Source organism: Synchiropus splendidus, chromosome 19 (assembly GCF_027744825.2).
Source record: "Synchiropus splendidus isolate RoL2022-P1 chromosome 19, RoL_Sspl_1.0, whole genome shotgun sequence".
Classification (NCBI taxonomy): domain Eukaryota; kingdom Metazoa; phylum Chordata; class Actinopteri; order Syngnathiformes; family Callionymidae; genus Synchiropus; species Synchiropus splendidus.
In genome coordinates this window covers 15,936,931-15,964,839 of record NC_071352.1, presented here as the reverse complement: position 1 = coordinate 15,964,839, position 27,909 = coordinate 15,936,931, and the positions used below count along the sequence as shown (strand labels likewise).

The 27,909-nt window shown below is 48.1% G+C and overlaps 3 protein-coding genes across 9 annotated transcripts in view; 1 reads left to right on the top strand and 2 right to left on the bottom strand.

Moving 5' to 3' along the window:
- Nucleotides 1-19,718, bottom strand: part of asic2 (acid-sensing (proton-gated) ion channel 2) — a 164,267-nt gene extending 144,549 nt beyond the window's left edge. The window contains exons 1-2 of one of the 6 annotated variants that reach the window (XM_053852470.1): nt 19,620-19,718; nt 16,157-16,763 (exon numbers count right to left, since the gene is read on the bottom strand). In XM_053852470.1, the coding sequence (XP_053708445.1) occupies nt 16,157-16,729 (573 nt within the window). In that variant the 5' untranslated portion in view covers nt 16,730-16,763; nt 19,620-19,718. Of the gene's footprint in view, nt 1-16,156; nt 16,767-18,216; nt 18,435-18,570; nt 18,686-19,619 lie in introns of those variants that run through there. The other 5 variants (XM_053852469.1, XM_053852471.1, XM_053852467.1 and 2 more) reach the window with 5 other exon arrangements.
- Nucleotides 19,719-21,026: 1,308 nt separating this feature from the next.
- On the bottom strand, nt 21,027-24,410 carry hrob (homologous recombination factor with OB-fold). Of its 2 annotated transcripts, none has more exons than XM_053852472.1 (10): nt 24,215-24,410; nt 24,047-24,097; nt 23,195-23,941; nt 22,924-23,007; nt 22,710-22,844; nt 22,204-22,312; nt 21,699-21,829; nt 21,509-21,631; nt 21,298-21,448; nt 21,027-21,230 (listed from the first exon to the last, which is right to left on the bottom strand). In XM_053852472.1, exons 1-10 carry the CDS (start codon nt 24,224-24,226, stop codon nt 21,175-21,177), a joined length of 1,599 nt encoding a protein of 532 aa, XP_053708447.1. In that variant the 5' UTR covers nt 24,227-24,410; the 3' UTR covers nt 21,027-21,174. The 2 variants fall into 2 exon arrangements, with proteins under 2 accessions (XP_053708447.1, XP_053708448.1); XM_053852473.1 differs by having other exon boundaries at nt 21,699-21,784.
- An 817-nt stretch (nt 24,411-25,227) lies between these two features.
- Nucleotides 25,228-27,630, top strand: asb16 (ankyrin repeat and SOCS box containing 16). The gene is made up of 6 exons (XM_053852486.1): nt 25,228-25,674; nt 25,743-26,010; nt 26,097-26,505; nt 27,080-27,163; nt 27,222-27,332; nt 27,394-27,630. Exons 1-6 carry the CDS (start codon nt 25,347-25,349, stop codon nt 27,580-27,582), a joined length of 1,389 nt encoding a protein of 462 aa, XP_053708461.1. The 5' UTR covers nt 25,228-25,346; the 3' UTR covers nt 27,583-27,630.
- The last annotated feature ends 279 nt before the right edge of the window (nt 27,631-27,909 follow it).

Sequence of the window (27,909 nt, the reverse complement as noted above, 5' to 3'; positions counted from 1 at the left end):
CTCACACATGCTCAGACTCCCAGCCAGATGAGGAGTGCAGCATCTTTTACCCTGGCAGAGGGAAGACGAGGAACTGATGACAGGATTATTGCGAGCGCTTGAGTCACAGCGGGCCGATCTCCCAGACGTTTGTCTCAGCCTGGCCCACTCATATTTGACTGCCCATTAACAACCTGAGCGTTGTCATATCTCCCTGAGCTCAGGGCGTCTGGCAGTAATGATGCCCTCCATCACGGTTTGTCTCTCACCTGCTGTCTGCAGGCGCTTGACTCACGCACGATTTGAAATCGCTGCAGAGAGTAATAATCTTTGCTGTTAATCCCTCAATGAGCCCAGTCGCTCCGATTTGCTCTGAGAAAATGTTTCATTTCGGGACGAAACCAAAGAGTCTCTTCTGAGTGAGTCCCTCTCACCCTGGTAGCTGGGAAAGACTCCTCATTTTGGCAGTGTATTTTAAATCCAACTCTCCGAAGCTCAGCAGAATTACAGCATCAAATGAAATAAACACCCAAACAAGGGACTGATCTCTGGGAAGGTTACGGATCTGGACCCTTTATAGCACTTGTAAAACAGAAGAGCAGAGAAAGACGGCCATTTATTTTATAATTTCTTAAGACTTGGCTGCATTTCTTCCCAGTTTTATTTGAGTGCAAAATGTCCTCCACCTTGTACAAGGCAGTAAAGACAGCGCAGTGTTTTTCACTTGATTACTTGGGACTCTAAAGCTCCTATTTTTTTCACGTAGAAATGTTATCGCCACTTGAACAGAGCCTAGCGTGAAAACAAATGAATGATTCTTACAGCGCCTAGAAACAGCCGCTTCTCAGTTGAAGCGTGAGCGATCCAATCAACGCCCAAAGGGGTGAGACGATTAACACATCAGCCCCCCGGGTGAAAATGACGCCGTTGCTTAACCGTCCTCTGATTTTGTATTAGCAGGAAGCTCTCTTCATCAAAGCCGTTTCATTCGGCGGTGGGCTAAAATGAGGCGGCTACAGGAAGAGAAGTGATTCACTTATTCTCCGACCAATGGCTGCAGGCCAAACCATTGATTCATCACCATAGTTTATTGACATACGAAGAATCTAAGCAAGGAATCGTTGAACCGTTCAAGAACAATCTATTTTGGGATTCTCAAGACGTATCAGACAATGACTTGTGGGTTTACTATGGGTCTGGTTCCATCCACTTATCCAAAGTAAGTAAAGTAAGACATTCGCAGGTCGACGTTGGGGTGAAGAATCTACTACACCAGTGTTTTCCAACCTATTTTAGCCACGGCAGCCTTGGTTCATTGAAGAAATCCCAGGCTCACCACCAAAGGAACCTGGGCCAAAGCGCACTTGTGCTTAAAGTTCTATAGAAAATCCCTATTCATTGGTGAAAAACTGAAGCTACTGATACTGGCTTGTTATTATACCAGGCTATATGCCAAAACAAATTGTTTGTTTGTTTCAAACGTGTCCAGAAAGTGGCGGCAATATGGCAACATATGATTTATTTATTTATTTACTATAACTGTTTTGATTTTATCACTTCTCTTTTGCCTGTTTTTTTTGGGGAGTTTTGAGTTTCCAGACTAATCCTCAGCATTCTTTGCCTGAACTTGCTTCATAAAAACAATGATTTATTTATTTTGTTGTGCATTTAGTCTTTTGCCAACTTTTAAACCACAAAGCAAACTTTGACAGTCCATGAGCATCAATAAAGTTGTGAAGTGACACAGGTCACGTTAGCCGTTAGCTCTGTTAGCTCTGCGGTGCAGACAGTCTTTGGCATGGTGGCGGCTCCCACAAGGATCCCTCCCTCCCTCCCTCCATGGTTCTGTGGTGAAAGTGTGTGGTCCAGTTAGAGGCGCACCAGCTTTCAAAACAGCAGGAAGTTGCGCATGTGAGCGGCTTCTTGGCTGTGAGTGTGTGGGAAGAGGAGCGCGGCGCACCACAGCAGCGCTGCTTTGACTGAGGGACGGATCAGCGCATCAACACACTGGAGCTCTACAGCAGAGTGGAGAGAAAGAATGGCAGCCAATCCATGTGATCTCCTCAACTTGGTTGCCCCTCAACACCTTCTCATTGTCATGATTTCATGGCATCATATCGCCCACCTCTATCTCCGGACACATGAGGTGAAGCCGGATCATTTTCCCCACACAACAACACTGGCCTATACCATCCAGTACAACTACTCTTGGCAGGTCTCACATATAACTCACTCCGCTCCGATCACAGGGACTAACCTGGATTCTGATTTAGAGAATGTTTTTAGGACAATTCCAACAGAATAAACTGAGCATTGCTACACTTTAATCCATGATCCTTCAGCCACCCAACACGTCCTCAATCTAAGTCAGGGTTCAGTCCGGAAGTCGTCGACGATACATAGTGAAAATGTAAAACCAGCATACAGGACACTTACGACAAAATACGCCAATGAAACGAAACCAAATTTAAAAAGACTGTTCCGCGAATCAGCAGCTCACCGCTGATCGTTTCCTCCACCACATGATCCGTATTGATTAGGGCTGCAACGACCAGTAAATTCGGTTTCATGGGTCCACTAGTCGTGACGTCATCACCCTCTCAGCTCTCAGAGAAAAGACTAAGGCTATGGGACAATCACAACCCAAAGTCAAAAGTATGGGACAATTCTCATAGACACACACATTTTGGGCAACTAAAATTGAAATATAAAGTTTTAAAACATTTACATTGCATTTATTTTTTACCAGTATTTATAATACTTTAATTGGATATGTCAGCTTGTTTGTCGACCCACATGCTCAGTCGACTATCACACTGGCCGGTAGTTCCCGTCCAAGTGTTTATAACAAAATAATATGAGCCTCGTAACGTTGAAACGTCGTACATCAGATGCTTCTGAAGTGAAGGACCGACTATACATGATGGACTTCACCCTTCCCTTGTTCTTCCTCACAATCCAGTGCTACCTCTTCATTTCCATGAGTCATTGGTTTCCTCATCCCCACGCCAGTTGAGTGGGAACCCAAAAAAAACAGTGCAGCTTCAACTTCAGAGGCTACTTCAGACAGCGCTCTGCTGTACTTAGCTACTTCAGATACATGCATTCAGACAAGCACAGTTACGTATCTCAATAAGAGGAGTCCTCTGCTGACCCGGAGCGCAGTGCTGAGCACTAGCATGAAGGCCAGTTGAATGACAGCCTTTTTACATCGGGTTAATGAAGAGGACTGTAAAATGTCAGCTCCGTTCTAATTGAGGAGCAAAATGAACAGCCAGCACTGGAGAATCAATGCCAGCGCTGCGGCGCTCGCACCGAGCCACAGAGCTTTTCACAATTAATGTCGACTGCATTATTTTCCACTAATTAAGTAGCAATCATCATCCGTCTTAATCCGGCGCCGTCTGTCACTCACGTCAGGAGAACAAATGCAGCGCATCGTGTTGTTAGAGATGCCGCGAAAACAACTAGTGCTAATGCAAAATAAATTACAGCGCAGACCAAATGTGACATTTGATAAGGGTGAGCTTCAATAAAGCCGGAGATTCGGGGGCGATATTCAAAGCTCCTTGTAATAATAGCCAGGCGTCACGACAGGCGTGCGGCTAACGGTTAGCAGGCAAATATCTGTGTAACTGTGCAGAGGTCTGACTCACCAGTGTCTGGTTTAAAGTGCACCATTCCATAATGTAAATTCACCATGAACACCTGGTTGCTTGTTGCTTACCTAGCAAGGGAAACTTAACAGAGGCTTCAAACAGGTGACCAGAATCAAACTCAAGACTCGACCAGGCTCGGACGATATGCATTTGTCCAGATTCCATATTTTCCAGATACTATGTTCTTAAAAATGAATAATAACAAAAATGCACAGACATTTGGTCAAAGTGGTGACCATGGTTGTATTTGTCTATTTATAAAGAGTATTATTCACTCTGTATACAAATACAAAGCAGTTGATGTGCAATAACAAAATGCCAGAACAGGTTCTGACAGTAATATTTTGGGGGCTAAATTGAGTGCCTGCGTTATCACAGACCAATGCAAAGATGCAGCAGGAGAGTGTTTCCCTGGAGCTGGTTAAATGACCAATATCCAACCATTTTCCCCTCAGTTTCACAGCCCAGGACGACCATCCATCACATAGATGGTGTTATTCCAGTATCTACGATCCTCCAGAGCTACACTGAGCAGCGGTTAGCAGAGAGCACTCACATGCTAACACGTACAGCGCTGCCTCTTAGTCTCGTAGAGTCGGAACCAGTCTAAAACTCTCATAAAAGAGGCATTTGTCAGGCCACACATCCCATTTGTCTCACCTTTTTAGCCATACATAAATATATCTCACAGCACTCCATCGCTCACATGTTGGTCTGGGTTCATGGCCACTTTGGCTAAACTCATCCGCTAAATGACCCAGTTCTGGGACAATGCAGAGAGGAAGGAACGTGAGTGAGCGTACAGTTGTGTGTCGCTTCTCCTCAGTAGGAGTTGAGCCTGGTTGTTGGAAAGAGTGAAACTGAAAAAAACAAAAATCATGACCGCATCAGCGGCTTCAAAGACTTCAAAAATCAATCTGCAGTCCGGGAGTGTTTGAGGAAGGTTTTAAGAGCCGTGTTGCGGTTCATACAATATTCATTCATAGGCATGAAACGTTCGACTGAAGACAAACTTAATCAAGTAATTATGAACATCAGTGCCCCCCCCTCCACCAGCCGGTCCAACCTCAGCACTCTGTCACTGCATATTCACAACACGTGAGCCACAACAACCACAGCCCCCACCCTGCCATCATGGCTGACAATGAGCCGCCTGTGAGAGCAGGCACTCGACAGCAGCCGGTGTCACCGTCGGAGGTCTGGGATGTGCTCTCGTCTGACATGACAGAGACGGATACTAATGGTGTAAAAGCTGCCCCACAGTCCTGCGTCGCAGGATAAATTCTGGATCCAGATAGCCGAGCAACCACCGAGTGAATAATGGATGACGAGAGGAAAGTGAGGCGTCATGCGCGGAACAAGAGTGAACGCCTAGGACGGAGGGTAAATAAAGGTTCACCTGGTACACGATACGCCACATGCCAATTTGTATTGATCCCTAAGTTCAAGTCTTGGTCACATGGACAGGATGGCGGCATTGGCCTTCATCTCTCTAATACCCACAGAGCAGAGCTGAAGGCAGAGGACTGCTTTTGTTTAGCACCACATGGTCTTCACTGCATCGCTGCCAGAGAATCCATGATGTATTCCTCGCTGAAACAGTATGGATTCCCCTCAAGTCTGACTCGCTTTATTTCCTAGTTCGACTGAGTCTGACAGCATGAGATTGGACAGAGAGCTCAGTCTGGAGTGAAGAGTTAAGCAACCAAAGCCAAAACGTCAGAATAGTAAGAAGTGGTTTAATGAGGACACAAAACCACAAGGACGGCGCCCACTGATGTGTGACACCCCATCATCTATCATGCTTTGCACACCGGACGTGAAGATCACCCTCCTCCTTGTCATATTCTCACGTCAAACAGCGGCTATTAGCAAGGGAACGACCTAGTATGACGGCAAAGCCAGTCTGTGCCGAGCATGTTACCCAACATGGTTTTCAATCGTTTTTTGTCAACCAGGCCAAAACCCCACCCCAACCCATAACCCCGCCCCTACCCCAACCGCTCCCAACACACCGAACAACTGACAACCTGCTTTGTAAAAATCAAATCTATTTGTACCACAATAACTTGATAAGCAACAAATAAACAAGCAAATAAACAGATATGAACTCAGTAACTGTTGCCACAATAACACTTTGAGATGCAGGGTCCACTGGGCAATTGCTTTACTTGGCTGACCCTGATTAATAAAAACAAAATAATAGAGTCGAACAGAAAAAGAAGGCAGAAACCTTTTCAAACTAGAAAGGAATCGGTTCCATAAAATATTCATTTACACAAGTTCTCGAAGGAAATGCGAGCGCGCAATGAATCCACAATAGCACCAATTATACAGAAGGTCAAATGTTCAGATTCTGCAGGAATAATGTAGAAACACCTGAGATTTGAATACGAACGCCTTTCTGCTCAGTGGGAGAAAGAGGATGTGCTACGTTCTGCTTGTTTTTAGTTAACTTCAGTTTGTTGTTTGTCTCTGGCATCACCATGGTAACAAGTTTCTTGAGAAGGTTTCATTTCAGGACACAGCAGAAATCTTGACTGTAACTTGTCAGACAAAGATGATGAAGAGAGGCATCCTGAGGGACAAAAAATCAATTACATTAAATGTCTTTCCAAATTTGATTTTGGTGGTACATGAGTTACAAGAATATTAGTTCGGCACTGTGCGCAATGTGTCTTAGTTCCATGAGTGTGTGGGAGAACAAAAAAACAAAAAGGAAAAATCTGCTATTTGCCAAATGCCAACTACTTCATCCCCAAATAATACATTTCTCTAAACTCTGTCAGTTAACCACATAATCGTTGCTACTCTGCGACACATTTGGCAGTTTTGGTGGCAAGAGTCCAATATTTCTTGTAAGATTTTCTCTTAAGAGTCGCAGCAGAGCGGTGTTTCTTCATCCTGCTATCATTCCTCGGTGGCAGACTCGGCCAACCCGTGGTCAAATAAAGAAACAAGTCAGACAGTGAATCAATCCGACTGCGACCTCATGGGGCTGATGTCTGTGAGTTCTGCCATGCTGTCCTGCACACGAGCTTCATCTTGACAAAGAGGACGCACATTGTCCTGACACAGGGCCGAGGCCGTCCCTGGCAAGTCGGCTGCTGAGAATTCAACGGACAGGTGCGCCCCGAAATCTGGACACATTTCAGCGGGAACAGCGAACGTTGGTGACAAGTGAGGGCGAGAAGAGTCTGCATATACTCACTTGTTCCTGCTGCAAATCTGATGGATTTCTACAGTGAGTGAAACGTGAGGCTTCCAGAGACTTTCAGTGAGACACCACAATTAATATGCTTCATGTTGCTGCAGAAACACTTGACAAAAAGCAGGAAGTGTGGAGGAAAACAGACGGATGGAGCATGAAGGAAGGAGGAAAGGAAGAACAAACGGCGAAGGAATCAAGGAAAAATGGAGGGAAGGAAGGTCGGAAAGTAGAGGGACGGCGCTTGAAGGAAGGAGAAATGGGGAAGGAAGCAAGGAAAGACGGAGAAATAGAGGGAAGGAAGCAAGGAAGGGAGGAAGGAGAGATAGAGGGATGAGCATGAGGGAGGATGAAAGGACGTAGAAATAGAAGGAAACGAGCAGAGGATGGGTTTTTTTAAAGACAGTCATGGAAGGAGGGATATTAAAAGAGGGAAGGAAGAGCAAATGAGTCAAAGTAAAGGAAGGGCAGACAGAAGGATAAAAAGAAGGGATAATTAAAGCAGGGCAGGACAAATGAAGGCAGAAAGTGAAGATCAAAGAAGAAAGCAGAGAAGAACTAATGTAACCAGGAACAGAGAGGAGGATAGATGTCGTAAGCGAAGTAAGTATTGCAGGAAGAACAAATACGGGAAGTTGGAAGGAGAAAGGATAGACAGGTGTGGGACTAGACAGGAAGAGAGGGACAGAAGAATGAGGGAGGATTGATAATCCTGAGGAGAGCTGGAGTGGAAAGACAGAAAGAAAAAAGAAAAAGACCGATGGCAGTCACGTTCCATGGCGGAGGAGACGGCTCCCCTCCCATTAGCACCGTTAACACCTGAGCAAACGCAGGAGTTCGGACACTAGATAACATTTGAGGCAGCTTACACGATGACAGAGCTCTGAGGAGTGAATTGAATTTTTCATGCAGGTGGGATTCACGTCGCACTCGGATCAGACACTGGTAAATTATGGAGGGAGACTGTGACATGAACACTAATAGAAAACAAGAGCAGGCGACGGAATGTAAACGACCACAATACGGAGGGAAGCAGTTTTACAAGTCGGTATGCTGCCATTTCTGAGAGAAAATTGTCACTGTCAACTGTTTCTGCCGGGGAAATGATCCGGCAAGTGCCATGAAGAGACAGGGATGGGAAGGAGAGGCTTCGTCTCGGGGCACGGCAACATCCTTTAGTAAACACACATGACATGGGGAGTCTTTCCTGAATGACTGAGCCTCAAAACTTGATTCGTGCATCTGAAAGACGCTGGCGACTCAGAGGTGAAACCTGGAGAAGAGCTTTGTCTTTTAGCTCAGCTCTTCCTTCGCCATGATACAAGTCCACACGACTCAAGCCACTGCACCAATTCCTCCCCAGGTCCTTGACCTCCTGCACCGACCTCCGAATGTCTTCAGACTCGGAGGAATGACTCCAGTCAGCATGACGACGCATTCCTCCTACTTCTTCAATATTCATTGTTTTTTCAATGAAATATGAGGTTCGTCCTGATAACAATTACACAATTCTGCAACGCGAGCGAGAGGACGGCTGCAGGTAAACAGAGAGACGATCGATTCTAATCATTACCATGCAGGACACACACTTACTTGGAAGTTAACTCCGGAACCACACTCAATATCTGAGTCATCCAATCAGACGCAGACAATATGAGCCGACTGGGTTTTGATCTCATGAGTTTCTGGCAATATCGAAGACATTTCGTAAATACACCCTGAAGCTAGTAGCCAGAGACGACCTCTGACAGCCACACCTTCACACCAGACTGACCTCAGACTCCAGCGCGCACGCACAACCACAGGCGCGTCCTGGATTCCTGCGTGTGTGTGTGAAATAATTCATATCATAACAGAGCCAAACTTCCCAGAAACAATGGAACGACTGCGTCTGACCCACAAAAGATCAATGGAGAGAATGGTATAAATAAAACAGTAGCGGCTTCAGTGGAACTCTGAAACTAACAAGTTTGAATCTGGATCCAGCAGAGACAAAGACGACTTGCACCCAGCAGCCTCACCCACGACTCCAGTCAGGAAGGGAGTGAAATGGAGGATCCAACAAACGCGTTCATGAAAAGCTCCTGGTGGGGCAGGCTGCCAGGCTGGAAGCACTTTGCTAACACTCTCAGTGGGAGCCCAGAGCAACACGTTTCCACTGCCCTTCAGTGAAAGTACTTCCTGCTGCAACGGAGTACGTGCAACCAAACTGTCCTCCAGAGTGTGGCTCGGACTGACAGCAGAGACTGCACCAAGCTGCCCTCTAGACTTGAGACTTGTTTAGAGACAGAGACAGGAAAAGGGCACCGCGGACACCCCTCATCTCACCAGTGTCCACCCACGCTAACTCCTCCCTGGTTGGCGCTCGAGAACATATTAGTTTAACACCCTCGGACTCCTGACTACCACCGTAAATGAGTCAGATTCTTGGTGTACAGAAGACCAGGGGCAGTACTGTGGCCTGGTATCTCCATTTCACGTGATGAATGGCATCAGAAGTGGGATGGTCATCTCAGGACCCGGAGGAATATCTCAGCAGGGAAGGTGGTCTTTGAAAAAGGATCCCTCTTGAGCTCCCTGGAGAAAATGTCAGAAGCCTAATGACGACAAGCCTCTATGCATTCACGCCATTTACTGAAGTCTAACAAGCGAAGAGTGGGTTCAAAGCCTCTCCACGGTCACCACTTACTCGCCGGCCCACCACCTCCGCAGACGGCTCAGGGCGTCACAAGTTGAGCATCTGTGCTGTGCGCCGACTGCGCTCCTTTAAACAGCGCGGGCTGCTCTCCGGGGGGCGGCTGAGGGATGCGAGTGTGTGGGCATGCACCACGCCTCTGCGCCCTTTCACACCACACAGCCTGTCGGGAACGTAAAATGCCACACTAATGCCGCGTTTGTGCTCTGGGGCACCGAGTCCACTAAAAGCTAATGTTGAGGAATTAAGTGTTGGAACCAGATTCCCCAACAGAAGTGGAAGACGAACAAGTCACTTCACAGCCTGCGCTCTTTTCAGTCCATTTGCCACCGTTCATGCAACACAGTTTGTGTCAGAGGAGACCAACTCCACTTGTCCCACAAACTCAAAGACAACATTCCTGTGGACAATTCCTGTGGACCTGAGAGCGGGGCGGTGTGGCCGTACTAATCATCTCCTGACGTGTTGCGGCCACAGGTTGGATGTCGCGGTTAATTGCTGCAGGCGTATTACATCTGCCGCCATGTTCCGACAAGGCTCTGGTCAGACAAGTGGCTAATTAGTGTCGGGGTGATACAGAGCGTCTGGCTGCTATCAGCTTTCACATTAAGGATGAGAGCGCGGCGCGCCCTCGCTGCCCCGCGGTGCTTCTGAGGGATGAGCACACAAACAAAAAGAGAAGCAGGCCACACCAGCCGACCCCATTCACTGCGGCAGACGCTGATGCGGCTCGTCGCCGTCATCAATTGGCGGCTTATCCACCAAATAATCGCATGCAGCAAAACCGCAGCATTAGCTCGGGCCGCTGCGGACAGGTGACAATGAAGCTGCACCCGGGTTAAAGACGTGCTCTCAGAAAAGATGGGGAGGCTGCAACAACTGTGTGTGCTGCAGCCATGGCCCCACTGAGAGGCAGCCTGCATCATGGTCTCCGGCACTGTTGGTGAAAACTGGCCACCCCAGCGACAAGTGAATGATCGCCGCCAGAGATAATGGGAAGCTAACACACCTTCAGAAAAACGCTCACTTTTTAAAATGACGTGATCATTTAAATTCATCAAGTTCACTTGATGCAAACTGTTGAGAAAATTGGAAAAACGGTACATCATGAATAAAATTCTGAATAAAATTAATATAATAAAACGTCTAAATATCATAAAATATATTTAGTTAAGTACATTGTAAATTATCGCCATAAAATTTAAGCAGTTTAAAAACTGCACCAATACGTGATTTCATGAACAGTTATTATCATCACCATCATCTTGCGAGTCGCAACACTTGCGGCATGGAAGCGCGCTGCTATTGATGGGATGTCTGCTTGTTTAGTTGTTTGTCAAGTTATTTTGGTAAATCTAGATGTTTACAGCTTTGTTCTTTACAAAGCAAGTTGTCAGTCGTTGACATGATGTGTCGGGAGAGGGCGGGGTTATGGGTTGGGGTTTTGGACGCCCTGTTTCAAAATCCAAGCTAAAAGCCTAGTTACGAAGGTTTGACCTGCCCCGTCATTGCACTCCAACACCGCACCAACCCCTCCCCCAATCACCACCAAGGCGGACTTGATGTATGAAACACAAGTCCGCCTTGTGTTGAGCAGAGGCTGCCCATCAGACATGACACGCTGTGTTCGTCTTCCATGTATGTGGAAAACTCCAGTCCCAGCTTGATCCCAAACGTCTCTCCTGTACTAAATGGGACAGTGTTTCCACTCCAACGTGTTTTATCCCTCGGAGTAATTATCGTTTGGCTGGTGTCCTGTTTCGTTGGCATCTCTGAAAAACAATTGAACTAAAGTGCTCATTCAGGAAACATAGCGGCGGGTCAAGGTGCCAGCGCACTCACGCGGAGACATAAATTATCGAGATGGGCAGCTTCTGTCTTTCAAAAAAAAGGTGGAACTCTTCATGATGATGTTGTTTCCCTCCAGTGCGGCGTTCTGCTCTACTTCCATCCGTCACGACACTCTGAGTGCCGAGTCCCTGCCATCCTCCCTACGGTCATTCATCACAATGTCACTCAAACGCTGACTCGGGTCCCTGGTGTGTCGTGGCAATTCGGTCCCCGCCATGTGAGCCAGGACTCATTAGAGCACACTCTGCTTTAGCAATCTGACCACGTGTGGAATCATGTGTTCTCTTTTCTGTTTCAGACCCAATTGTGTTTCCTCAGCCGTCGAGGGACATGAAGGTGTGCCGCCACAGAAACACAGCGCGAGACTCGGAGGAGACTTCGGCGGCAGCAGCAACAGGCAGAGGGCAGGGAGGATGACGCTGCCTTCCAGTTGCATCTCTGTCAACACGATTATCTCTGAAGGCAGCTTGAAGTCAGAGACGTGTTGCACGACATGCACGACGGAAACCAAGGGGAGTGGATTCTGCTCACTGGGCGGCATGTGAAGACGATGACAGAGCAGAGCCGGCAGTGGGTTTAAGCTGAGAAGTATTAGGCAAGACGCAGGAGCAGTTGTCATCTAGACAGACTAATTCATTCAACACAACCGCAGAGCAGCAGATGAAAGGACAATCGATGTGTTGTGGCGGCAAACATTCACTTGGTGCTCACAGACTTTAACAGTCACAAACCAAGAAAGTAAAATCAGAGAAGGGTTGTTTCTACTGTTGAGACACAGCTAGTGATACCACTTTATTTCCAGTTAGTGCAGACTCGAAGTCTAAAGCTACGGCCTGTGGGCCAGGCACCGGCCCCATCAAGAGTTGCAATCGGGTCTGCTGCATTTGCATGTGTCGGGAGTGAGTTAATACACGGGCAAGTCCTTTAAGATTGAGGCGTGCAGCTATTTCAATTTCAAGCAGTCGTTTGAACCAATCCAGCAAGGACGAACAGACCACTTTCACGCCGTGTTTTAACGTCAAACCAACAGTGTAGGAAGCCAACGACGGTGAATACAAACTTTTCAGGTTCCCATAAAGAAGTGTGGTTTTTCCACTGTCCAACATCCATTCGAGCCCGGTACTATTATGATACCTTCTCCTAGCGATGCCAGCATGCCCCACTAGATACAGTACTAGATACAGTGCACAGTGCAGACAGATCAAGCTTCACCATTTCTTGGATTTACTTCAGAAATATTGACAAAGAGCAGAAAGGTACACGTGAGTATTTTGTGACGCACAACTGAAAACGATTTCTACGCAAATGTGAACAATAATTCATAACAATAACATCTCTAAACATTCCGCGTCACCTCCACTCCTCCACACAACATTCCATTCATCTGCATACTTCACCCCAAAACGCATCAGTAAACTCAAACGTCCACTGATGTCATCCAAGCTCATGAAATCAGTCCGCTCAGGAAATGAAGAGCTCATCAGAGCAGATGGCTCTTCAGAGTGCACCGGTGCTGCTCATTCTCACGGGGAACGAACGGAAGGAACATCTCGTCAGAGCGGCTCAGGAGCCACTGCAGTCTGAGCATTTTTAGTGACGACAACTGCGAGCCTCCATCAGCTAAACCTGTATGACAACAGTGGAAATTACAAAGTCAACTATAGATGAATCGCCTCAGCAGAACTTGCTCCTGATGCCGGTCACGACATCGCTCAGATGCTGACCAGGTTTCACGTAGGCATCAGATCAAAGTCGAACACCACTGCTCTGCAGGGATCTGTATTGAAAGAGAAATTTTAAAAGCCAAGAAAAAGTGTTCCTTCAAGGCAGCATGAAACTCAAGACAGAAGCTGTCAAGAGCTCTCCATCAATGGGTGTTTGTTTCTGCGCGCGGCTCAAGGCTGAGCGGATTTCAAAAACATACAGTATTTTAGAAGAAGGAAACAAATACAGGGTCTTGAGCGATTGCCGGCTGGATGCCAGCGGTTTCACGCCAGTCAGGAATCAATTAATCATCTAACATTGCGCTTGCTTCTTCAGACGAAGAAAGGCATCCGGGCCAGAAGCTCTTAGAGAATCCTCCACATTTTATCTCACCAAAGAAGGAATGTTGTTGTTGACAGGCTTGTAAGGTTACGTCTTATACATCTGTGCGCAGCTCAAAAGAGAAACCTGCCGCTTCTTCTCTGGCATCAGTGCCACTCTTCTGCCGTCCCTGCAGGTACGAAGATCTTGTACCGACCAAAGTCTTCCAAACAAAACACCAGCTTGAGAAACTTGGAGACAAAAAAGGCTACATTTTCCTTTGATATATATATTTCTTTCTTTTTTAGCCAAGTCTTAGTCCAATGTTGCTTTTAAAAACGATTTTTCTGCTTCTTCTGATCATTAATTCTTCTATTTTCAGAATATCTTCATATTTCAGCATCACTTTTGAAGAACTTCTCCATAGCTCGTGATTATCACAGATTTCAGTCTTCTTCAGCTTATTTGAGCCTTACATCGATTGAAAGACACACTACTGCCACCGAATGGTGCTGCAGTGTATTATAACTGAGCATCTCGCAGAAAGTCATAACTTTCAGCGCCACTCGCGGCCCAATCCCGTAACTATCGCCGCGTGATATATATCCTACCATCTTGCAAAATTTCTGCTGTTACAGAGCCAAAAAACAAAATTGATTTGAGGACTCAAAGGTGAACTGTCGAAGGAGGTTCCGTTTTGCGCTCAGAAGTAAGAAACATATGTCGAGTGGATTGAGAAAGACGAAAGGTCATAGTTCCCTGCAAAGCACGGACTGACTCTTGCCACACAACAGCCCGAACCTTGACCACAACGGTGACACCTTCTTGAGACGGTGAATTTGATGGGGATCCTAACCTCTGCAACATATTCAGGTAGTTATGCTCACACAGACACTCACCGCCTCATGACCCAGCTGGAGACATCAAGAACAAGGAAGCTCCTTCCATGGGTTCTGACAAGAGCGACCATGAAAGACATTCTCAACATGAACCCTGCGACAGACAGACAAGAAGGACAAGTGTCTTTCAGGAGCCCAGCTGAAGACACTGGCAGGTGCAGGCAGAGGTGAGGTAGGTTGTTATTACCACGCAGCTCTACAGTAACAGCACAACCATTAGAGTCCTGGACGCAAGCTTCGCTCCTTCCACACAAACACATGACTTAAATCAACACCGTCTCGGTCGATTCAAGGCCACATCAAACCACCATCAGAGTGAAGTAAGGCAGTCGACATTCACTCGTCTTAATAAGAAGTAATCAAAGAGGAGACTGAGCAGCTCCGCAGACGAACAGAGACCAGGCTCCCGTGTGAAAAGTGTCTCATATAATTTAACAGAAGGCAGTAAAAGTTTGATCTGACCCAAGCTGATGGGCTTTATGAACTGGTGCTTGGATACTGAGCTCATCATCGCCGTTCTCCAGAGGGTCACAAATAAGTCTGAGTTGTCACGACACAAACACGATCCGTTAGGATCCACGTGGCGGTGGGCGGCCGTGCAAGAGGTCATCACGCCGTCCCACTCACCAGCTGCTGACACTCAATTCAAACACCACCGTTAGGTGGACTTCAAGGGCGGGGCGGGTCGAACATACCTGACAAATGTCGACCCTAAAATGTCACCCTAAAAACATCCCACTTGGTTCAGATCGACTTTCCTCGGTCCAGCAGAACCTTGACGGACCTGTCACTCATTCACAATGTGACACGCCCCCAGAATGAAGACGTGTGCGGCAGAAACAAATGGCAGTAAGCCACCTTTTCAATGATCACTGGTACGGAGAGAGTGGAGCGGAATTCTGGCCCTACCAACCTGTGCTAACGTTGCTACACATTGTTAGCCATGTCATGCCCACAAATCCACAGGCTAATTTGTCATGCTAGCGCAAAACGTCAGGTAAAATCCAGAAGTACATTACAATAGCGGTCTTCTGTAAGTGTCTGCATCGAGTTTGCGATTTCATATGGATCAAAATATTTGTGATCATTTTTGTCGGAATCATGCAGCTTCCCTTGCTGTGAGACGAGACGTAGCACTGAGAGCAATTGCAGCTAATAGTCGCTGATAAAAAATGTTTTGTCCACAGCCCATTGTGTGTTCTGGAGAACAGATGAAAGTCGGAGGGAAAAATGAATAAAGTGAGTCGCCCACCATAGGTAGTGCCAGATCAGGCATTTAGCAATGGGAGCGTCTGCAAAACATGAAAAAATGGACGCCCGATTCTCAGCCGTAGCTTGGCCACCAGATAGCGCCATATTCCAGGGTAATCTGGATCCGATCGAGAATCATGCGTCCATTTTTTTATGTTTTGCAGAGGCCCAGACGCCCTCCTAGCTAAAAGCATGTGCCAGACAAGTAATCCAAACAGCAGCTTGACGGTTTTAAATCAGGATGTATATTTGACCAAACTAAGACCAGGAAGTGTCTTAGTTTCAGTCCAACTAGCATCACATGATTTCCTGGTTCAGTAACCGTGGAACGGCGAGGGAATTGACACACTTGAGTGGTTATAATCGAGCGACCCGTTGCAAAAGCTGCATGTCAGTAAGTGCTCAGCTTTCATGAACAACAAGGTAACAGCAGAGAGCCTGAATAGCAGAGACTTGAAGGCCGACCTGTGCGGCGGAACGCGAGCGTTGTGAGAGGCATTTACAGCTCCGGAAGAGTGGGAGGTAAAAAGAAAGCACACGAGGGGCAGACAAGCGGCAGCAGCAGGACAATAAGACGTGGCAGACTTACGGTTGTGAAGTCGACGTGGCTGCACTCCTCGCCCTGGTAGCGGCAGTAGAGCATCATCTCCTTCAGGTCGTGTCCCACGCGCTCCAGGAACTCCCTCATGCTGAAGGGGACAGGCTTGTAGGCGGTGAAGTTGGACTTTTCCTGCAGCAAGGCCAGCACGTCCGGGTCGGCCAGGTGCGGCTGCGGGATGCTCAGGTGCACGTCCAGCAGGGCCAGCAGCTCGCCGGCGTGGTACAGGTCGTTGCGAGTGATGCGGGTGAAGCGGTAAGAGTTCAGGTTGCAAAAGGTCACGGCGGGGAACACCAGGCTGCTGGACACCACGGCGTCCATGCTGGTCACATGGGGGAAGGAGAAGAAGTATGCCAAGCGTTCCGCACTTTCCACAGCCAACAATCCCAGGCAGGCCAGCAAAGCCAGGGCCCAGAGGAAGCGGCGGGCGCTGGGCTGTCCGTACGGGAAGATAAGGCGAAGGCCGTGCAGCGTGCTGGCCTGGGCAAAGCTCTGCCAAGACGTGGGGTTTAGGCCAGGGCTCTCCTGGCTCCCCTGACTGCCACAACCCTCCTTTAGATCCATCACGAGCCCTTCAGCCCCTCAGGCAGGGCGCCCCCTGCTGGACAGAAATGGAACTTGATCAGGAACAAATTCTGCATCAGAGAAAACAAGCTGCAGTTTTACCATTTTTTTAATGTCTATTGGCCAGTTATAAGTATGAGAACAACATAAAATAAGAATTTAGCTGTCATCACAAACAACTAACGTGCAAAGAGGGATCAAGGGAGAACTGCTCATTTCAGAGTCGCACTGAAGCCAACCTCCAACCCTGGCAGTTTTCTGTGTCTACGACAGCCACCTGCCTTTAAGAATTCCACTCTGAAACTGTGACTCAAAAATGATCCAGCAATGAACAGATCTGAAGCTATCTGTTGTGAGCAGAAATCTACAGCTTTGGCTTTAGGCTCCACCACTATAAAGAACTGAAGGCTGAGACTGCACTGATCCACCTGTCTGCTCCACCAGTCCCTCACTCATGAAACATCAACATTTCCCAACCAAACCCAAGAAAAAGATCTCGCCTCCACAAGACAATGAAGAGCCCATGTTTTAGGAAACGTTTATATGCTGGTTATTTGTTTTGTCTCTTTTCTTGACTTTCTTTTTGATTGTTAAAATCTATTCTTCAGTTTTACTTTCATTTCTCATGCTGTCAACGTCCCTTCTATGACTTTTTTTAAACAATTTACTCAGTGTTTTCGTGACATCAACTTCTGAGGAAGATTTAACCCACTGGAGTATCGTAAACTTTGTTCATTGGTCCAGCTTTGACTTTGACCATTTTGGTTTTGATATATTTTTTCTACGTCTGTCACCAACATTTTCTTCTGAAAATATTCAATTTTTGTATCCACAGACTTTTTCTCTCCGTTTACTTTATTCCAGTGTCACGCACATCAAGTATACAGCACTTTTTCGTACACAAATCTACAGCTGTCAAGGCAACAAACTAGCTCCCCCTCTCCTCCAGACTTCCCTCTTCTCCAATCAATCCTAACCCCTGGGGTTCTGATGTCAGTCTGGCTCCAGAACTGAGTCACAACCACTTGTGGAGACCAAAACTCCAAACAATCGCAGTGTTCATCTGACATTTCAGGTTACTTCAGGCACTTTTACTAAACTTCTCTGATCTTCTGGACGGAAGCCTGTGAGATACTGTTGCTGCTGGCTCATCAATAGTTGCTCAAGCGCACTTGAGGAGTCCAGCCGTCCACTGCTGTCGATCAGGGAACAGCTGAGGACGAACCATCGGTGGCAGCATGTCTTTCCATCACTTAAAAGTGTGCAGGGAATCCTCTCTTCCACACACACCGTCTGCGCCGGCTGAATTGAGGACTTGAGAGGTGGACTCACTCGGCGTGAGGGACACAGAGAGCTAAGCCCCCTGAGGGGGTTTAAACACCTCCGAAAGCATACACACACACACAGCCAGCCTCCCATGCATGAGTGTGCATGCAACTGAAACACACAAACACGTGCATGCACCCAGGGTCCCCCGAATACTCAACTACTGTCAAGCCAAAGCTCCTCTCTCTAGCAGCGATACATCCAGCTGTGTGGGTCTGAGTGAGTGTGTGTGTGAACACACACCGAACAAGTGTGTGTGCGAGCGAGAAAGAGAGGGAGTCGCGGATGATGAGAGGCGTGAGGTTTGTCTAGCATCCAAACTGTTCTCCTCTGGTCAGACACATCCGCTCTACCTCTTCTTCTTCGCTCATCTGTAGCAGCGGCAAGGAGCAGCGAAGCCGGAGAGACGCACACACAGACACACACGCCAGAGGAAGCAAGAGGAAGGGGGGGGTGAGGACACCGAAAAAAGGGGTAGAGGATGGCAGACGCCGTTCCACAACAAAGTCTCTTACTGACGGTTTCCTCCTCGTCCGACTCGCATACGTCCACGTCTGCTGGCTGACGGACGGACGGACGGACGGACGGATGGATGGATGGATGAGAGGAGAGTGGTGGTTGGCTGTGTCAGAAGTGGACAGGGAGGTGGGGTGGATGTCAGGGCAAGTGGAGCAGAAGGAAGGACGGGGACAGAAGAAAGACGGGGAAAAGTCAGGCTGGAAAAGAGCAAAGAGGAGGACAAGCGTGTGACGGAGGGAGTGACAGAAGCGGGGGGGTGCTGTCACCATAATGAAGGAGGGATTACGCCTCATGAAGGGGAAGATGGACCTCAGGAAACCAGCAGACGTCCCTTTCCCCGGCCACTTCAGATGTCGCCTGACACGCATCAAAGAGAGGTTCAGCTCTCTCGTTTTCAAGAGATTGTTTCTTTCATTTACATTTTTTTTTCTGTCTATATTAGATGAGCAGACTCGCCACAAGAGGGTCACAGGTTCTTCACCATGCTGATGTGGGTTTGCGGAGCCAGAAACAGATCAGTCTGTCTTGCAAATATGGGAGTCTCATCTCTCTCTGGGTCACCACTGACTTGAAAACACTGGAGACATGGTTCAAGTTGTCCAGGCACTTTAAACTGAACTTCCCAATTTGGCCCCCAAACCTTGAGTTTGACTGCAATGGATAAAGATGGATAATAAGAAAAGTGATAAAAAATGCTTTAGCTTGGTTCGTTTTTAAAGTTACTGACCTGAACCACTTTGTTTTACCTTCGCAAGTCCAAAGTCAAATGTAACAAGTGAATCAACAATTCATGTTAAAGGGAAGTAGTTAGAGCAAACGTGCTGAAAATTAATGTACAAACCAGAAACTGAGTTAAAGTAGTTAGATCAAACGTGATGAAAAATAATTGGACGTATTTTCAAGCAAGGTTAAAATAGTGTCGCATGACATTGAAATGGTCAGTTTAGTCCACGTCACCAAATAGCGACATGTCTTTCAAGGCGAAGTTGGTTTTAAAGGCCGATCTTTTCGCTTTAACCCGTAACATGTCATAATTTTCACTCACCTGTGGACGATTGCAGCGAACTTGCACTCGACCGTTCCACTGTGAAGACAGGGGGGAGTGGGGCGAGACCAAGCGTGGAAGAGGGGGTGGTCTTAATAGGCATTATTTTTCAACGACGATTAAAATTACATCATGCCACATTACAAAAAATGCTGCTGCGTCGAGTCCATCTCGATGTAACTACTTTCATTAAATGAAATCCAAACAAGAAATCGGTGAGGTATCTTTGATCTAAAACGATAACATGAAACATCTTCTGCAGGAATCGTTTCACGTTTAACTGTCACGTGACTCGTGTGCTCCTGAAATCTGTTCAGATGACAGTCAAATATGCGCAACAAAAGTTGTCAAAAACAGCTTGTAGAATCGTCATGAAGCATGAAAACACAGGACACATATATAAACATGATTTCTTGGAAATAGAAATGTGAATACAAATAAATGAACATGAAAACATTACAGACACAAATTAAGGACTATATTCCAAAATTAAAGTGGAAACATCAGAGTCTAAAAAAAAAAGATCATTAAAAGAGAGTGAAAACCTCCACTTCATTCCACCCACAACACATTCTCCTTAAGACAGAGCACAGCACAGAGAGTACCGTTTTTAAAAAAAATGCCTGGATCCAGAAGGTGATGAACAGTTCATAAGGGTTAATAGGGTTATTAACTCTTCATCTGGAGGATGACAGGCGGACATTCTCCGACAGTCAGATGCTTCTGCAGTTGAAAGGTCAACGACTGCAGACAGACAGAGAGCTGCCACACTGAGCTTGAACTGAAAATGGAGCAGATGAATACAAGGATCCGGAGACAGACCCGAGGCTGGCACACGCTCTCTAAAGACTCGGTTCATTTAAGTACAAGTCCAATTAGGATTTTATCACAGACAATTGAGTTTTTCTCTGCTAGACTAATGGAGCACGGCGGAGCAGGACAGGACGCCCCCGCCTGTCCAATAGAAGAACTGCAGGTGTGAGAGGGAGGAGAGTTCACCTTACGTTTAAGGGATTTGCAAGGCAAATATGTTGCAGTGGAATCAGTCGACTGCGCCAGCTATTGTTGAGGAATAATCAAAGCTCAGCGGTTTACTGCAAAACTAAACGTGACAACAGTCATAAAAAAGAATGGAGATAAAAGGCCCTTAAAAAACATGCTTAAAGGCAAAACTCTTGAAGGCCAGAGAATGAATTATTGGGGTATAAAGGCTTGAGAGCCCTCCTCTCGACTCCGTCACATGGCTCCTCTGAACAAGAGGATTAACCTGAATCTGCAGCAGTCAACAGGATGTTGGGTTGGCAGGGAGAGAGATGCCAGTTCATCACAGAGAGACTCGCGTGCCACACAGCTTTCATGCTGCCACAGGAGAGTCGGGGACCGGAACCCCACTAATGAAGAACACTCTGAAGAAAATAACTTGTTTACTTGGTCTCTCAAAGACACGTCAGTCATAGCAGCAACATAAATACTTCACACCCACTCTGGGTCGTCGCAAAACATTCACATATGTACAGTTTTTTTAGATTCCTGGATCATTCAGCTGCAGTTCTCATCACAGACTGTAGGTGTCGTCTGGGAGCTGCCCCAACAGGTCGTCCAGGTCGTCGTCTGAAACAAGCGTGAAATAAACAGTGAGAAAGTTTGGCTCCGCACTGGTGCTGCACGACCTCCTCACCTTCGTCCCAGCCAGAGTTCCCCGTAGGTCGCGGGTCGGCTCCGCCCACGTGCCCCTCCACCTGCTCTTCCTCATCCTCATCAAACAGCAGCTGCATCCGAGACACAGGCTGCCGCCCGCTGCCAGCGCAGCGCCCCGACGTGTACGGGTTCTGAGGAGAGCAGAGTGTGAGCAGAGAAGGCCGAGACGGGCCGCGGCTCGGTGGTCTCACCAGGATCTGAGGCGGGAGCGGTGTGGAGGTGAGGGCAACGCCGTTTGCGCCGTAGATCCGGAGCAGGTTGTTGGGCGTGACGTTCAGGTAGTGGTTCCGGTGGGACGGCGAGAACACACCCACCTGCACACAGACACGCGGAGTGAGCGGAACCAGAGGACCCATCAGGACCCAGGAAGAAGACACTGGCCTGTTTGAGGAGCAGGACGACGCCGGGCTTCAGTTCCCCCGCTCGCTCCTCCAAGAGGCGCCGGTGCACTGTGCCCTGAATCTCCCCTTCAACAACAAGCACCACAGCATCAGGAGCAAAACTGGACTTGGCTGCAGACGTGTGACAGAGAGAGAGACAGAGAGAGCGAAGCCTCAGAGGCTTGTGTTATCTGCTGCTAATGGAGGTGACACTGAGGTCACGTCGCTGCCATAAAGGGCTAGTCTGCACCGCAGCCAGGGAGTAGCCTCAGCAACCTCCCCAGAGTGATGCCACTCCTGGGAGTCATGAAGACCTGGGCCACAGAGGTCAAGGGCGAATGTAGGTAGGTGTGTGTGTGTGTGTGTGTGTGTGTGTGTGTGTGTGTGTGTGTGTGTGTGTGTGTGTGTGTGTGTGTGTGTGTGTGTGTGTGTGTGTGTGTGTGTGTGTGTGTGTGTGTGTGTGTGTGTGTGTGTGTGCGTGCGTGCGTGCGTGCGTGCGTGTGTACCTGTGGGATCTCTGAACACAGCCTTGGCGTCAGCCTGCGTGTGGACCATGCTCTTCAGCATGACGGCCATGTTGGGCACTTTGTTCTTCTCCAGCTGCTTGAAAGCCGCCTGACAGGACAACCGTCTTCATGTTTCGTCGTATATATTATGTCTTTATTTTTACATGTTAATACACTGTCAATACAGTTTTAGATGGTTCTTTTTATTTGTGCTCAGTAGTATATATTCATACGTATTTATTTTTATCTTGCATGTTTGTCGAGTAACATTACATGTTACCTACTCTGTTTCTTCATGAACGTAACGAAAAGCAATTTCCCTCCGGCTATATAAAGTCAGAGCGATTACGATTCTGTCTCATTTGACCTCAAAATACCTGCCTAAGTACAGGATACCCACCACCAGGGGGGCGCTTCACAAACCACCATGTGTTGCAGTTACACTTCCATTATTGACGTCACATGATCTGACTGAGGCAGCACACTACGACGACGGAGGTACTGACCTTGCGGAGCACCATGATGACGCTGAAGGAGCGCAGGAAGCACAAGGGGTTCCTCTCGTCCAGTCCCATCTCGGCCTTCATGGCCGCCCAGGCGGCGCCGCTGAACTCTTCATCGTCAGTCTGAGAGCCGGAATCCTGGCAGTGCAGAGCAAAGAGGCTTAAACAGAGAAGAGGGCAGGCGCTATCATGTCGGGGAGTTTCAGCATCACCTGACCTGACTTGGTATCCGGGCAACAGCGCCATCAGCAGGAGGCTGAGGAACAGGCATGACGATGTCATTCAGACTTTGGCCCTGCGGCTGGAGGAGAAAGAAAATGATGAGTCACCAAAAAACAGCTGCGTCGAGTATCCCCTAAATAAAGGTCCGAGTCTAGTCATGAACCCATGAGTCAAGTGGGATTTGAAGTTTATTGTCAGGTTTTGGAAATGTAGTGACTATTAAGTCCAACAGAGGGCAAATGTGTGGTTTCATATCTGAAACTCACCTGCTGAGGCAGCAGTCCAGCAGGTCCAGGAAAGCGCCGGGTCCTGGGCGGGCGAGGCTCTGAGCTTGGCCGCTTCTTGGTCACACGACTGGAGGCAGACACCAGCTGCACCAGACGGTTGGTGAGGACCGGTGTGTTCAGAGGGGAGGGGGAGGCCAGCGAGGAAGGGGAGGGAGCGGGGGAGACGGTCCCGAAGAGGCTGTGGGGGGGTTGGTGAGCAGCTCTTGGAGTGGCCCAGGTTCTCTTTGGCGGCTGGTTGTGAGTCCTTGGAAGAGGGGAAGTGGCACTGAAGCCTGAGAACACAGTAGGACTCTGTGGCAGAGGACTTGGGATTTGCACAGGAGCAGGAAGGCGGGGGGGCGGCTGCTCAGGGGGGCGAAGCGGCCTCAGACTTCCTCTCGGGACAGTGGCCGGAGGAAGCGGCATGGGTTGAGGGCACTGGTCCCACTCCTCCAGGTCAGCCAGGTCCACGTCCCAGTCGTCAAAGTCGTCCTGAGCAGCAGCAGCAGCAGCAGCAGGTTTCGTCTGTGGCCCGGTCTGACCCGGTGCAGAAGGACGGAGACAGGGAGCAGACGAGATCTGCCTCAAAGGCTGAGCACTGGCCGGAGCTTTGCTCACAGTCAAACCATCAGACGGGCCACTGGTCTGACAGGCTTTCACCGAGGGGGCGCGCAGAGTCCCGCACGGTCCAGCATCTGCCGTCCCAGCAGGTCCAGGTGGTAAAGGCGGGGCAGAGTCCAGCAGGTCCTGGAAGACAACAGAGAGATGAACCAGGGGGAGGATGTGCAGGCGTGTTCCTTCCTGAAGGGTTCCGCTGCTCTTCTTCATTTATCTTTTTATTTGTCTTTTTACCTCATCGTCAAACTCCTCACCGATGCTGAACAGACCGTTGAACTTGTAGCTCTACAACACAGCACACAAGATGAAGCCGTTAGCAGACACAGCAGCGTTTCTCGCCAGCACACGCAGTTGTGTTATGGGTTTTCACATGCTAGCGCCTGTTAGCTTCGAGAGTCTCACCATCGCCGTCATGATGTGACGCGATGACAGCCCGAGTTGATCACTTTAGACTCGAGCCCGTCGGTGAAGTATTGGATGGTACCATCTTAGATCGTTATGAAGCTTCAAACGTCCATCCGATTGCTCTTTTTACGACAAGACAAACACGCTCCACAAACTCTTGGTCCGCGTCCGCGCCGACGCGTTCAAACGCGACGTGATGACGTCACGTTTGCGATCAAAGAGTATGTAGGCGAAGTAAGATAATTAACATCCCGTTCTGAAAGGCTCGTTTCCCCGAGGCTGTAAACGGTTGTTGACATCACGATATCAACTCCACACTCTATAAGTATCGGTTCAATTAACCGAAGCGCAGATGCACATTTTGAAGTTTGATCAAAGTTAAAGTTTGATCGAGACTTCACTGAACAGTGACAGACCACGAACGCCGGTCAAGATGACTCACTTCCAAACACGTCCGTTTTCGCCTGCGAAACAATAGAGCTGTGAAAGTGTCGGATGTTTGTGTTTTCAGTTGTGTTCTCATGAGGCCATGTGGAAAGTGACGAACGACGTCCGTTTGTTCCCTATTCCAAGAGCCGTTGGCAAAAACTAAAGTGAAGGATTTTAACGGTTTTTCGCTTCATGCTGTTGACCTTTGCCAAAGTACCAGCCATTACAAGTGATATTAGGCTATGATTGTGATCATTTGGAACACTTAGAAAACTGAGATACTCATAAATGTTGTGTTGTTGCCTTGTCTGTGTCTTAAATGTTCAATGTTTGTCTTTTATGTTTGTATGCTGCTGAAACAACCCACATTTCCCCATTGAGGGAGTATGAAGGCGGCAGAATCAAATTCACGTGTGAGAAATGTCGCCATCTAGAGGAGTTTCTACTCCAAAGTCTCCCCTTACATTCCACGCTAATAATAACCAAGCCCCGGCTTGCCTTGGAGCAACGACCATTTGACTGTCTACACAGACAAGTTGTTTGTCTGCTGCGTCCATGCTTTTCCAGCTGAACAAGAACCGAGAAACAGGGTTGTCATGATCTGCGACTGAGTTCTTTCACCTGTTCCATCAGAGAGGTCAGTCAAACCTGCACCTTGTGAAGAGCAGAGCACTTCCTGGTTCCTCTCGGTGCCGGGCCAATGGAGACGTTTCCCTTTACTTCCGCCACGCTGAGGTCTCTGAGGCTGGAGCAGGAGCTGCAGGACTGGGAGAACCAACGCAGAGCGCTGGCCCACAGGAGAGTGATGACCCGGGCTCCTCTGCCTGCAGCGCCGAGAGCACCACAGCAGCGGCGACTGCAGGAGGTCAGAGCTGCCCCTCCACAGGTCCGCTGCAGGGACACGGCCGTCCACAACACCTTCATGTGTGGAGACATGAAGGGGGTGTATGCCGTGTTGAAGGACCCGGCTATGGTCAACGCTCTAATGGAGACAGTGCATGAGGAGATGGTGTGGGCTCCGGAGATGGGTGAGAGATGAGACCACTCCTGCTATGAGGTCTTGTTGATAGTGAGATGTTTCTCCTTGCTCTCACAGGCTTGTTCACACTCAGCTCGAAGGTCAAGCAGAGCTCACCGCTGAGAATGGCTGCCGGTCGAGGGCACTCGGGCTGCGTGGAGGAGCTTCTGTTCCGGGGGGCGGAGGCCAACGCAGACCCAGGAGGCAACACCGCTCTTCACGACGCCTGCATGGGCGGCCACGCCGTCTGCGTGCAGCTGCTGCTGTCTCATGGGGCCGACCCAGAGGTGCTGGACGTGGACGGTACCGCGCCACTGCACCTCTGCACCTATGCCCAGTCCCTGCAGTAAGTGGCGGGTCACCTCCAGGTGTCATCGCATGTGCTCCACTGGAGTCGACGGGAACTGTTGTGGTCCAACTTCTTTTTTCCAGGTGCGCTCGTCTGCTGGTGGAGTTCGGGGCAGAGGTTAATGTGAGGACCAGAGCCTCCAGACTCACGCCGCTGCACGTGGCGGCCCAGCGAGGTCTGAGCGAGCACGTGGAGCTCTTCCTGACACACGGTGCAGACGTGATGGCCACCAGTCAGGAGGGAGAGACCCCCTTAAACGCCGCCTGTTCCAGGGCCGAGAGGCCGTCCGAGGCGGGCCGGTACCTCTGTGTGGTCCAGAAGCTGCTGGAAGCAGGGGCCAACCCTCAAACCGCCGGGAAGAAGCTTCACACGCCTCTTCATAACGCCTGCTCCAACTGTGTGCCCAAGATAGTGGACCTGTTGCTGGAGCATGGTGCCAAAGCTGATGTGAAGAACTGTGCTGGGCTTACTCCCATGGACTGTCTGGTCCAGGTGAGGGGAGACATTTGGACCAAAAAATGAATCCATCACATTTCATGACGATAAACACAAGTGAATGTTTGGCATAAACATAGTAGAGTAGAATAACAGGAAAATCAAAGTTTGAAAAACAATTTAAACCTCAAATATTGAGTGGTGAACTTATTTGGAAAGTATTCAAGCCTTTAATTTAATACGCAGAATTTCTAAGTGCATTTCAAATATTTCAAGAAAATAAATGCAAACGTTAATCAATATAAATTTCAGCATTTATCTGCTTTTGAATTTGTTGTTTTCAGAAAACAAACATGAAAAAATAGAGTCAGAAATGGTAAACTAAAAGGAATTAATATAAATAAACATGTATTAATGTGTAATTATGTATTAGTTTCCTCCAAAAATCAATACTGAGACACACAATACGGTGTTTTGAAAATAAATAAATAAAATATACAATGACTTTCAATTGATTTTTAAGATACAATATTATTCTGAGCGAAAGTCATTATATATGGATGAGAATCAAGTTGAATTTAGCAAAAACCCAAATAAAAAATGCCATTGTTTTTGTCTGCTCTTGCATCAGGTGGTTGAAGACTACGCCGACCAGGAGCCTGAAGCTGTTGCCAGGTCGCTCCTGAACTACGGAGCCAAACCTGCCTCCCCAAAGGTCCGATAGCCTCACACTTTATTTTTCCTGCAGTAACCTGGCTGCTCCCCTCCCGCAGATGCTCCGGCAGTGCATCCTCTCCCCAGCCACCTTAGAGGTGCTCCTGAACTCGTACTCCTCTGTCCCTCGCTGCAACTGGCTGGACTCGCTGCCAGACCACATCCACCAGGTGAGCTCTCGGCCGCTCGGGTCATCGGCCTCTCCGCTTCACGTATTTCTGTGCTTCTCAGGATCATCCCGACTTGTTCGACCTGATGCGACAGCGGGAAGGTCAGCCACGCTCGCTGCAGCACCTGTGTCGATGCACTTTACGTCAGCATTTCGGACGCCGGTGCTTGTCTGGGGTCAGGAGCCTGGACATCCCCGGGTCAGTGAAGGACTACCTGCTGCTGCTGTGTCGCAATGGAACTCTCCAATGATCATCCTGTTGTGCCGTTGAAATATCCCTCTCTATGTTTATATCACATCTTTAAAAATGATATTTGCTTTCTTTATTCTGTGTGACACGTGAGTCCATAAAGCACTGCATTGAACCGTTTGTGATTGAAATATGACCATGGTTATCTGAACAAAAGCCAATTTTGATGCATTAAAGACGACCTCTCACTTTGTTCTGAAAGGTTACCTTCTTGGTCATTTTTTAAAACAGCCATTTATTAGTCAAAAGAAGAAGTTATTTTGCTACAGGTTGCTTTACTTTTGTTATACAAATTTATTATTAATGTATTAATTTAAATACATTTCGA